Genomic DNA, 13,138 nt, shown 5'->3' with positions numbered 1-13,138 from the left:
CAGCCCGCGAAGCAAGCTTCCTCTTTATTTTTAACCAGCAGTCAAAGGAGAAAGGCGGATAGCTGAAGAGAAGAGGGGGCGTGGCGTCGCATTGTTCGTAAGCCCTTTTCCATGGTTCCACGCTGCCCCTTCGCGCTCCGCAGTAATCCGGCGCGTATGTCCTTGCACAACATCCTTTCCATTGTTTGCGCTATAAATACACGATGCTGGAGGTGCGCAACGAGTAAAATACCAACAAGAGGCACAACAACACTACAGCCCAGCAAGGAGGAGCATGGAGGAGCAAGGAGGAACAACAACAATCGAAACCCCACGCACAACAACAACAACAACAACGGCTTATCCTTGGCGTCTTCGACGGCGTCGCACAGGATGCGTCGCTTATTTATCGCATTTTTATGTGAAATAAACGATTCGGAATTGGCTACGTAAAACATTAATTTTATTGTGGGGGAAATTGAGATTGCAGAACGAAACAACAAGCCCCAAAGAGAAGCAAATGGCCCCAGCAACACCTTGAAAGTTTCACGTGTCCTCCAATTGATTTCGGTTATTATTTCACCAACTACTGCAAATGTTGCTGTTTAAAACTTTGAGAACTCGCAACTCCGAAAAACGTGTGGTACAATGAGAAGTTGATGTAAAATGTGCTAGCTAACTATTAATTTGTTGGCCTTACTAGAAACTTGATGCCTATTATATATATACGTATATATCTAAAGCGTATTAACTGTAAATTTCACGGGAGACAAATGGATTTCCGAGATCAATAAACACAATAAAATACTGTAGTTTGAAACGAGCTGAACAGCAGGAAAGTGGTAGTGATGGAAGGGAATAGATCCCTTCTAGTGCTGGGCCTAATATTAATTTTAATAGAGCTTACAACTCCAACTTCAACTCCAGCTCCAACTTCACAGCCTGCTCCATCGGAAGAAGCTCCAGGAAACAGTACGGCAGAGGCTTCCAATTCCTCCGCAGCATCAAAGTGCAAGTCCACTGAAATTCTATCCGAGAATGGCTGCGTGGATCGCGATATCTTCCTTAACAAGATCGTGATGAGATCGTGGAAGGACGAAGGCTTTGAAAAGGCAAAGGCCAGAGCTGGTCTGGTGGATAAGATGGAGTGCAGGGATGGTGAGGTGAGGACTCCATTTGGCTGTTCAATGCCACAGTACCCACCGCGCAGGGAGTCAAGCCGGGTGCCAATTCACCACAGCAGACTAAATGGCGAACGGATTGTGCACGACAAGGGCATTTTTAAACTCTATCACCACGTGGATGATGTGGAACAAAAACCCATTCGAAAACCTAGATCGGCAGGACCTCCGATAACTGGAAACAAGCGCCCACGGAAGTATGTATTCTTGCCGGGAAGGAGTATTGGAAAGGGACACAAGTGTCGGGCTAATGAGGTCACGGGAACAAGGAGTCGCTGCATCCAAAGGAAACGCTTAGCTGTACAAAGACAACATCAAACAAACGAAAATGAACAGAGTCAATAAATTGTATTACTATAGACTAGTATCATCAATAGTTTAGTTTAATACAAGTTTTAGGGTTACCTTAAGTGGTAATCGAATCTTTATGGCAATGCAAAACAAATTAATTTCGCAGTCCACTTAACTCGTTACATTGTATTTTCTGTAAGATTTGCATTTCAGTCCACTTCCTCTTGCACCCCAAGATGCAAGTTCACCGCTCTTTCTGCGTGCTTATATTATACTTATTTTTTTACGATGCACTTTCCCAAGAAGAAACTAAGGTACCGCCAACTGAAACAACTGCACCGCCAGCAGCAAGTGTAGCAACCGAAGAAGCTCCCAAGAATAGTAACCCAGAGGCTTCAGGTTCCCCCAAGTGCAAGTCCAATGAAATTCTTTCCGAAAATGGCTGCGTGGAGCGCGATAACTTTCTGAACAAGATCATGTTGAGAACCTGGCAGGACGAAGGCTTCGGCAAGGCAAAAGCAAGAGCTGGCCTGGTCGATGTGATTGAGTGCAGGGATGGTGAGGTGAGGACTCCATTTGGCTGCTCAAAGCCACCGTACCCACCGCACAGGGAGTCAAGCCGGGTGCCAATTCACCACAGCAGCTTGTACCGCGAGCAGGTGGTGCACTCCAATTACGGATCAGCACGTAGCGTCCATCAAGAAAAGGTCAAGATCGAAAAAGGAAAAAGGGAGCCATACTTGGGTCCCCCCATTTCGGGGCATAATATTCCCCGCAAGAACTACATCCTGCCGGGCAGGCTGCTCCGAAGCGGGCGTCAGTGTCGCCCATATGAGACTCCCGGGAAGGATGGGCAATGCCAACCAAAGAAGGGTAAAACGGGAAATTACAAGCACAAAAACCACGTCTATGGACTCCAATTGAGGCACCGACACGAAGCGCAAGGATAGAAAGTCATCTACTAATTCAAACTTTATACTCGGCAAATAAAGAATTTTCCAAAACCTGGTGTCTATTATGGGCTTGCCATCACTCTGTGGTTTCTTTCGAGTTTCTAAACTACAAATGCCCGAAGTGAATATTTATCCAAAAAGCTCTACTAACTACTTGCTCTGGCAGCCAATAGGGGATACGTTTTCCAACAATGTTCGATGTGCACAACCCAAACACATATGGCTATTATGGGCATTTAATGGTCCTTCACCATCGAGCCTTTGACAAATTTAATTTAATTTTATATTGTGTGTGCTGGGTCGTTTTGTTTTACGACAGCATGCCCTTTCTTGGGGCCCATTGAGAGCAAATTAGTTGCTCGCCTTAAGTCCGAGCCATTGACAAAGGATTAATCAAAACAGATAGATGAGTGTACGCTGCGTGAGTGTGCGTGTGCTTGCGTGCATGGGTGTCCTTTAAGGATCGCATTATGCTGAAAACATGGAAGGGGATTATGAATATAAAAGCATAATTAAATGGGATTTGCGCCTTTGGGTTGGCTTTTCTTTTCAATGGAGGCAACACTTTGAAATGGCTTCGTTGTGGCAATATGGATGACTTTGACATGCTAATTAGTTAACCTCGCACGCCTGTGTGAGTGTGTGTGCCAGTGCGTTTGGGGCCACATTGCTCATACGCCGCGTTTGACAGACCCCAGACGCGCAACCAAGTGGCTGCTGTTCGCTCCGAGCGGCGCCCAAAACATGATGAATAGTTTTGCAATAATTACATTACACGGCAGTTTCAAGCTCGGCCAGCCCGAAAGAAAGTCACACGTGGCTGACGTTTGGATCGAGTGGAAACTCGGACGACTTTCCTCCACATGGAGAAAAATGTATATATATTTTACCCATGTTTTGAAATTATTTTTAAATAAAAATAAATAGTTACAAGAATATCTCAGTATAGGATCAACGAGTGCACTGAAAAACATTCAATGTAATAGGATACATTTAGAATCTGATCTGCTGTATGGAAAACAAAATGCATGCCATATTTAGCAACTTCCAGCTCCAGTAATTGATACTATGTTATTTACCTCTATGTGCATATGGCACATCAATGGGCATACTGAAATGCAGATGAAAGCGGCGGCTAGGAGGGCATTAATCATGTTCGGAGGTAATTAGCAATTAATAACGTTTCGCAAACTGTAAATTTATCGCCTGCTGCTCCGTCTTAGGAATTTCCCATCATAAATTACGTTTTCCGGCTTATGAATGAAGTGAAAAATGATCCGATGGCCATCAAATGTCTCTTGCCATCGAATGCGACTTCCGTTTTATTCCTGTTGACATTTGGCCCGTTTTGAGGATTTGCTTTTGCTCTCTTACCAAAGAGAAGATTCTTTTGCATATATGCAATATACAAGCGTACAAAACCGGCATTTGCATCTTGTCATGCAGTCAAAGTTAATATGATTGATGGCTTAATCAATGACTGCTCTTGAAATTGCCGCTCATGAAATAACTTTGATTTCTTAACTGGAAATGCCTTTAAGCCCTCGGGATTGCCACAGTTTATGTAAGCTGAATAAGAAATGTACATCTTGAATGACTATGGTATGGCCCAAATATGGGTATGATTGAACTTACTTGAAAGGTATTTAGACTTGACCATATTGGTAATTTGTGAAAAGAACAGTTATTAATGGAGTAATTGTTTTAATTTGAAAAAAGTTGTTTGGTTTCCTTTACACATTTCACGACTGCAATTCAATCGACTGCGCCACAAAAGTATGAATCGCACACTTCGCATTTCGTTCCTATTACCAATAAAATATAGTCTTGGTCGTAATACCTTAAACCATTTAAGTCGCCTTCAGCCGGACAAGTGTCGGGCGAAATTTATGGTTTCGCTGCGAGAACGACGCGTGAAATTGGCTCCTAATTGCCGCGAATGAAATGTCACAGCCTTTGGCAGACTGAAATCTAGAGGGAGGTGTATGTGGGTATATGTATATATTCTGGGATGATGGGGGAAAATCAAGCGAAACTCATTTCGATACACTTGAGTTGATTTGTTTGCGTGGCAGAGGCAATATACCATTCTATTTAAAATTAGGCATGGATTTGGAAGTGGTTTGGCAAATCTTGTCATAAATTCCGCAGCCAATTCGAATAAATCAGTGCAGTGATTAGTGGTCCGGTCCACTCTTATTTATTTATAATGCATGCATAACGACTTTATTTATAGCCGCGCAACGAATCAGTCATGTTGCAACATTGCCACTTGCAATCGCATACGAGTATATTGGTGCCCTCGCGTGTGTTTGCTGGAATTTATGCGTCAATGCACCTGGCGAAAAAAGTCGTACATGCGGCACTCACAGCGATGGAAAAAGTGCGAGTCGTAATATATGCAAAAGGGACACTGCACATGACAGTGGCACTCGTTTTATTTACACGAGAAGTGGCAATTACAAAAATCCGGCGGCAGTCACTGCTCATTTCGCTGCATGTTCGAGTGGCATGAAAATGTTGCGATTTCCATTCACATTTGGCCCCTCTGCCACTTGCCACTTGAGAAGCCATCCACATATAAATCCGATTGCTTCCCTCTAAATTCCGATACATATTCCCCGATAATTGCTTGGCTTTGATTTGTGCTCACTGAATATGGCTTTGAAGATTTGGGCCTTAATTGCTTGGCATACATATCTCTTGACCAACTATTTGGCCGAATCCAATGAACAGCAGAGGCAGCCCTCTTTATTGCCTTATTGATGAAATTGTTTACATGTGTAATTAAGTTACCAGTCCAGTAAATGTGTTGATGATGTGAACAAATTTATTTGCCATATTATTTGCATATGTTTAAGCCGAGTATTTTATTTTTTGCTGCCCACCATTATGGTTATTGCTATGGCCGAGATTCGCTGGATGCCGGACATTGGCTCAGTCCGCTCGTAAATATTTATGCTGCAGCCGTATTGTTGTCGGAATTAAAACGGCAAACATGACACTCGAAAAAATAATAAAGCAATCAGTTAAGCGCAGCTACTGGACGGGTAATTATATAAATTGTTTACTTATGCCAGCGGAACTGCCTATGTGTTTATTCTGTTTGTTTATTTACCTTCTCGGTCCGAGTGTGCAAGTGCAATCAAATTTTATGTGCTTATAGTTCTGCTTAGCATTAAATTAAAATACGCACCAACGTTTACAAGCACCTGGGATGATGTCAATTGCCATAAAAACACGCTCGTAAACGCTACGTTACGCATACGCCATGTCGTGCAGGAACCTCGACGACCACGACGACGTCACCATTTTGCCTAGATGTTGTCAAACATGGCCAGACAAGAAGCGCCGGACAGGAACACCTTACTCATTGGCCCAACCAGTGGCTGGTAGATGGGAAAACCTCATGCTAGTGGTGACAGCTTCAAGCTGCTGAAATAGAAACTACCTCGAATAGAAAACGGAAGTCATTGGTCATTATTATGAGGAACTAACCATTTAAATATGTTTTTATTTATATATAGTATTAAAAAGTGTATTTTAAACAGAGCTATTTGTCAAATAAACTATTCTTCTGAGTGTTACTTAATAATTAATTAATATTAAGGCTGAAACTATTCAAACCTGGATATTCATCCTGGCTAGGCTCTCATCTCTGTTCGATCCCTACGCTCCGGCACTTGTTCCATTTTGTAGTTGGATGGCGGGCGTTTAAGAGCTCGTCTCTCCATGGACACTCACTCACATCGAATGCCCCTCGCTTGTTCCGGACTCCGTAGTCGGTATTTTGTATTCCGTACTACGTAGTCCGTGTTCCGTGTGGCTGTGCAGATAATGCTGATGATTTTGATGTTCGTGTCATTGTCGTTCGAAAGCGTTATGCGTGACGAAACGGAAGCTCTTAAAAGGCACAATGAATAAACGCTCGAAATGAGGCCAAAAGCCGCCCAAAACGCATACCCAGTGCGACTGGTGTCTGATTTCTGGCAGGCAGTGTCCTGCGGTTCGCCATGGCACATTAAGAAGGACTCTGGCTGTAAATTCTCCCTGTTTTATGCGCATTTCGTTACGCCCTGATGCCGCTGCCGCTCTTTCTTGGCCGGAAACTCCGGCTCCGTCGAATCCGGGTCCAAGGCAATCGCCACGCCCCGCAAATATTTCCGTACGAAAACAAGCCGGCGGCTGGGGCATCATTATTTTAATTAGATGCGAGTGTGCCCGGTCGGATGATGGCGCTGCGTCAAAAGGATCGCGAGACAGCTGCTCCACATTATTTAATTGAATTAAGCCAAAACCTCTGTCAAGCGCCAGGAGTATAATGCATTTTTAATTTCCCCATCATTTCCAAATTGTGCACGGGAATATTTAGGTTCATTGAAATGAGATACATTTAAAACTTTTTTATTTAAGGCAGAGTATAATGTCACAAAGCTAGAGGACTGATATCTGAATCTGTATATTTAAATTATTAGGCTATATATAAGTTTTCGTAATATTTACCTTTTTCTAAATGTATAACCTTTATAAGCTGTGCTGTGTAAGATAAATGTTCCACTGTGCGGCATTAGCATACCATAATATATAAGCATAATTTACACATATTCGCAGCATATTTTTGGGGCAACCGTTCCAGCTGCCAATTTGCTTAGCTGCCATTTAAATATCAATAATCCCCGTGCCCGTTGACCGAAGAGCCATTGCTCACGCCATCTCTGGCCAGGACTGAGACATATTGTCCGCAGACCACACACTCCCACCTCAGCGGCCGTAAAAAATCACCGACGGACGGAGTCTATCTGTCAAATACATCAAATCTTCACCCCTCGCTGCCCTGAGCAAACATGCCAAGCCAAGCGGAGCTGAGAAGAGCTGAGCCGAGAACTGAGCCAAGTCTGAAATGTGTATATCATTTGGATTGATTGCTGGGTCCACACAGGGGCCAACCCATGTCACACTCGGAAAAAACTCTGGTCACTAAGCCACAAGTAGAGCGTTCTCTTATAAATGTTTAAACAAAAGATCATGTATGTGGCCAAATTAATAAAAATTATATTTTCAAATAGAAATAACTTATATAAGCCAACTCTTCTGGTAATACTTACAGTTGAATTAAGTAACTGTTAAACGACTTATGTATTATTTGTAACAAAATTCATGTAAATAATGTAATAATTAGTACAATATTTTGTTGAGTGTAGACCAGAGTCCCGACTAGAGAAGTTTTGGGTTGTGTGGTGTGGTGTCTTTGTTTGCGGCTGTCGGCCTGCGTTTGTTTGGTGAGTGGGTGGTTGGACCTGCGTGCGTGGCGGATGTGTTTTCCGCTGGGCGAGTCTGGTGGGAGGGTGGCGTGGAGCTGAAGGAACTGGAGGAAGTGGAAACCGGTACCGGAAGGTGCAACGCCGGCCACCAGACGCCATTGCGAGGCGGCGTCTTCTGGCCCGCTTGTCACACTCAGTTTGTCGACGCGTGCAGCGGCTGATATGAGTTATGGCCCACTGGGGAGTTTGGCCAATGGATCACGGCTTAAAGCTGGCCAAAAATGCAACCGGGTGAAATGATCATCGCGAGCCGCAGGCGACAAACCGCAAATAAAAAGCCATAAATAGTCAACTTGAGGCTGAAGTTTCTGGCTCGCCTTGGCGGAACAATGCAACACACAGAGCACCACACACATGACTCGCCACTCTGAGCTGGCGAGGAAGCTCGGGATGCAGAAGATGTCGACGAAGTGCAAAGCGCTTCAAACGATTTTCCGCAAAGTTGACTGCCTCCTGCAGTGGAAGGTGTTTCGAGTGTGCACCGCCGGCGTCACGCCCAAAACAACCACCTGGCCACACCCACACACCAACCCAATTGCACGGAAAGAAATACTAAAAAATTTGTTTTATTTTGGCATTTAGGTCTGTAGTTTAAAGTGGAACTTAACAGAGTGCAGATTCGTTAGAATCTCAACACGCTGGCTTTAAAAAATTCTACCAATGATATCAAAAATAGAAAAAATGAAGACATTTCTTTCTCAGTGCAGCTAACATTCCGCGTGTATCCCAATCTTTTATACAGCGGGATGGGTCGTGTGTGCTTGCATGTTTACTGTCACAGCAGCAGCGACGGCGACTGAAATAAAATTCTCGCCAAAAGCCTTAAGGTATTCCGCACCAGCAAGATATGCGAGTTTGCAAGACCGACGGCACGGAGAATGGAGTTGAGCTGGAAAAGCGATGGGCGATGGCGGAGGGCAGGACACTGGGGAATGGGTCGCCAACTTCACACCCAATCGCGGCAAATTTTTGGCAACAAACTTTTCTGCGAACTGAAGGAGCAGCCGGAAAAGCAGTAAAACGAACTAGCCGAAGTAGGAGTCGAAGAAGGAAAATCAAAAACACTTAAAACTATTCTTTAAAGGGCATTAATCCACAAGAAAGTAGTGACATATATAGCAAGCTTCGCGAACAACATATGTAAAAGCTAAAATGAAGCTATAATTTTATACAACTCTAATACATTTATGAGCAAAAATGATAAAGAATTAAAGCTAATTTTTGTTTTGAGTGCAGTTTAGAGCTGAGTCAGTGGAGTGTCGGAATGCGAAAGCGAAGTACTCGTGAATGTGGATGAGGACTTTGCTGCTGTGCCAGAAGATGTGGGAAGTGCTTTCCAGTGGGCGTAGATGGTAGGATGCCAGGATGGGTACGGAGATATAGGTGCGCCGTGCAGCCAGGACGAGTGGCGAATTTATTGCCCAGGGAAGCATATCGTGGCCCGACGTCTCCTGAGGATCCTGCTGCCTTCGCGGGGGCTGCAACATGTCGCAAAGTTGTCGAAGCAGGGAATAAACTTTGCGAACGGGCGCTCCGAGAACTTCGGCGTCCGAGGAGCACAAAAATTAGGGGCTGAATATGTTTTAGTGGCGCTACAGTGCTGACAGTTCTGTAAAATATACGCCGCGCTCATAATTTATATCAGTTTTGTTAACTCAACGTGACTGCGTCGCGGGATCTCGCCGGAATAGGCTGCCAAATGTCTGCCGGAGCATCTGGAAGTCCCTTACCACGACTCACTCGAAGGATGAGCTCCTGACTCCCTGGATACTTTCCACGGAGTCAAGAGCAACGGCCGCACGTTCGTGCAATTAGCCAAATGGCCCCACCATCTGACATATTTGACTTTGGGTGCTCTTTGGGCCCCACTTTTTGGCTAGACCTAAAACTAGGCCCACCATTTGGCAAATAGAAAATGCGCTTGAAAAATCACACTGAATATGCTCACAGAACCAAATACGAAAATAGAAACAATGCACAAATTGATTTTTTGATAGTACTATTTTAACTATAAATGTAACACCATTCTAGCTTTTACTCTTCTTAAGGAAGCTAATTAATATTTACTTTTTTATACATCATCATTAAAATGAAAACAAACTTAAAAGGATATTTGAGGCTAATTTTATTTAAATTTGCCAGCGATTGCAACATTTTTGCAGCATAGGTTTGAAACTACACCCACCTGGCGGATACGTAACGCAAAATACTCATTCAAGACAGAGAGCCGCAAATGCCAACGGCTCCGCAATAACTCAAATCCCAAATGCCTGCCATTAGTGGTCTGCAACAGAAGACCCCTCATAGTTTTTGCTTAATTAACTGGCGAGATGGGAGCCTCAAAGAGGGGAAAACCGGAGAGCATTGTTAATCCACTTTGAAAACTCAAAATGCTGTAATCTTTAAATGTGTGGGGTTGTGGAGGACTGAAAGCTGACCACAAGAACAGCCGCAGCCCATAATGACAAAAGGGGATTTTCCACATGCCGTGCCTCGAATTTTCTGTGAATCCTTAAAGGATTTTATATTTATTGCACTGGCATCAAAAAGTATATGTCAACATTGGGAACTATGAAACACATGTAAAAAAAATGTACTCTTTTTATCCCTTTTAATTATGAACAAAAAGTGACAGACAATATAATGTTTAAGATTTCAAAATTTAAAATAAAAATCACTATTATAATTCTTACTGTAACTCGTGTTGAAAAATAATGTAAATATATTAAGACGACAGGATGAAACCATTGTTACATTACTGTTCTGTAAATTCGTGGCGATTTAAGTTGGTTTCATTCGCGCTAATCAAATTACTTTAATTAGCCCATTCTGGTCATTAAAGTAAGCGACAACCAACTCAGGAGCAAAGATTTCGAGTTTTGTTTGTGTCCTGGGACTCCATTCGACTGTCAATCAGAGACGAAGGAGCGATTTCGATTCGAATGACGGGAAATTGACAAAATGAAATCAGTCATAAGAATCAAGAGCAATGCAGCAAGGAACAATAACAATAAGAGTAAATCTCATTATTCTTCATTTGATTTCACATTCGCAGGCTCTCGAGAATCGAGGCGAATCGAATGAATCTCGCCTTTCACACGCAGCTCACAGCGGTTCGTAACGTTGTTTACCACCCGCCCATTGTTGTTATAAATTTCAATTAAATAAAAATCAAATTAAATTATATGATGGCCATCGACGATGATAATGAAAACGCCGACGACGATGATGATGATGATGATGATGGCATGGCGATGGATATGGCGTGCAGCCGGAGATAGCCAGGCTTGGCCATAATTGAAATCTTCAATGTGCTGATTTTAATGGCCACACAGTCATTGCAATTACTCGTACTTTGGAACGAGTTGGTAGTGCATCAAAGACCGCCTGATTTATTGCTTTGTCTTGGGCGACTCGCAGTAATGAGGCGGATCCCTGGGTTAATTACTCTCTATAGGGCCAGAGTTACGTACCGATTTCGATTCCAATTCCGATTCCGTATCCGTATCGATTCGCAATCACGCTGAGAGCCCACTGAATCGCTCGCCTTTTGTGACATGCAATCTTTGTCATGTTTTCGTTTGGATTTTCAGCTGGGCCAAACCCAATTCGATTTTGATTTGATTGCACAAAATCCTTGTGGGGCTCCATCGTCGACCATTTTTCCCTTTTAATCTTTTTCATTTTGCGGCCACAATTTAGTGCATTTTACATTGTTTGTAATGTCAGCAATGACAGTTGATGCTGCCGCTGCAGCTGCAGTTGTTGTCATTTCATAATTTGACCCAGGCGACCGGGTTTTCCCAGCTTTCCCGGCCTTTCCTCTCCCTGCTGCTGGCAAAGCGGGCAAACAAAGTTGACATTGTGCCAAGTGCAATTAATATTTGATTGCGCGCTAAGCAACTGCGTTTGACCCGCGTCGCCGTCAAGTGCCAGCTAAAGCATAAAACTAAAAAACTGTGTTTGGAACTACTCATTTCTATGCTCCAAAAAGCAGTCACTGAATTTATAAAGATACCTTGAAACCCTGATTAAATAAACTGTGATCTTAACCCGTTCCCTATCACTACTTCGTCGTCAACTACCAAATAAATTCCCAGACATTTTTATATTTTCGGCAGTTACGTTGATATTATAAGCGAATGAGTTAGGGTCTTTTGACCACAAACTTTTTCATTAAGCTGTGCCCGGAAATTATCTCGTCGCATTAACGCAAAACGCTGCTCGCTCGTAAATCCCAACCCATTCGGTTTCCCCCTCCAGCGGACTAAGACTGCCATTAAAGCCTGATGGCAAACTTTTGCATTCGGCTCCAAAATGAATTAAAAACGATTTTATAGTTGCATCAGCATCAGCAGCGCAAAGCTCTGGGAAATGTAGATAAACATGAGACGACCGAGTGCAGGACAATTTCAGGAGTGCCCAAAACCAGAGCTAAGCATAAACAGCCTTGTGCAGCACCAGACTTCCCGGGTATTTCTGGTGGCTCAGGCACGCATGCCATTTGGCAAATGAATTTCCCTGCAAATAAACAATTGTGCTGCTGCTGCCGCACTGCCAGGACCTCCCAATCTCCGCCTGCAGCTCTTTTCCAGGTTGCAGCAGGTCAGTCCTGGCATAGAAATGCGAGCCGAATAGTTTTGAATTCTATACAGACTACAAAACAAGGGGACCAAGCTAAACAACTCTGAATATGACCGCAATAAAAATGACACCTTTATTTATGGTTTATATTCAGCTTAATAAATACAATAGATATTTTCAATTAAATAATAATAATAAATAATTCCAATTGGTAAAAATTGCTATATTCCTAGTGTATATATATGCAAACTTGGTATTCATAGGCCATATATTTTCAAATGCGAAACTAAAATTTATTCGTCCTAGTTTGGGAACACTAAACAATTTAGCTTGTTTTTCTGCCAGTGCTCATTTTTAAGGCATGAAACTCTGACAATGCGCCAACCTGAGCTGCCTTTGCCTCTAAGCTTCACAGGCTGCTTGATGTATTAAAGCAGCGGCGTACGTGGCGTATGATTTATATATGCAGTGTGCAGGAAATGGGCCTGAAGCCCGGGAAACTTCCCAAAATGGCGTTCACTTTGCAACCAATTACAGGACTTGTCGCCTGGCCAAAGGCCAAAGTGTTAAGCACAGTTCCGCTTTGATCCAGGGCCGTTCAATTAAATAAATGTCAGGACCAATAGCGTGTCCCTTTTTGCGACGTGTGGGCCGCGTTAATGATCAGGCAGCAAAGGTTGTTATTGTTTTTTTTTTTTTTTTGTCTTGTTTTTCAATGAACACGAAAAGAGGTTTCCGGGAAAACTAATTACAGAAAATTCGCCTTTGGATATTTTCACCGGAAAATGCAGTAACGATGCAAACGCAGCATCGACGAGTTCAACAAGTT

At 43.2% G+C, this 13,138-nt stretch overlaps 2 protein-coding genes across 2 annotated transcripts; both read left to right on the top strand.

Moving 5' to 3' along the window:
- The first annotated feature begins 808 nt into the window (after positions 1-808).
- LOC117144229 lies at positions 809-1,537 on the top strand. Its single transcript, XM_033309294.1, has one exon. The coding sequence runs from the start codon at positions 828-830 to the stop codon at positions 1,503-1,505; it is 678 nt and encodes a 225-aa protein (XP_033165185.1). The 5' UTR covers positions 809-827; the 3' UTR covers positions 1,506-1,537.
- A 143-nt stretch (positions 1,538-1,680) lies between these two features.
- LOC117144178 lies at positions 1,681-2,446 on the top strand. Its single transcript, XM_033309223.1, has one exon. It carries the CDS (start codon positions 1,688-1,690, stop codon positions 2,399-2,401), a length of 714 nt encoding a protein of 237 aa, XP_033165114.1. The 5' UTR covers positions 1,681-1,687; the 3' UTR covers positions 2,402-2,446.
- Positions 2,447-13,138: the final 10,692 nt, after the last annotated feature.

Source organism: Drosophila mauritiana, chromosome 3R (genome assembly GCF_004382145.1).
Source record: "Drosophila mauritiana strain mau12 chromosome 3R, ASM438214v1, whole genome shotgun sequence".
NCBI classification, from domain to species: Eukaryota; Metazoa; Arthropoda; class Insecta; order Diptera; family Drosophilidae; genus Drosophila; species Drosophila mauritiana.
Note: the sequence above shows the minus strand (reverse complement) of the source record. Positions and strands in the feature narration are given on the sequence as shown.

Bases quoted from the DNA above. Each gene is read 5' to 3' on its own strand.
- LOC117144229 (XM_033309294.1), top strand. From the start codon at position 828: ATGGAAGGGAATAGATCCCTTCTAGTGCTGGGCCTAATATTAATTTTA.
- LOC117144178 (XM_033309223.1), top strand. From the start codon at position 1,688: ATGCAAGTTCACCGCTCTTTCTGCGTGCTTATATTATACTTATTTTTT.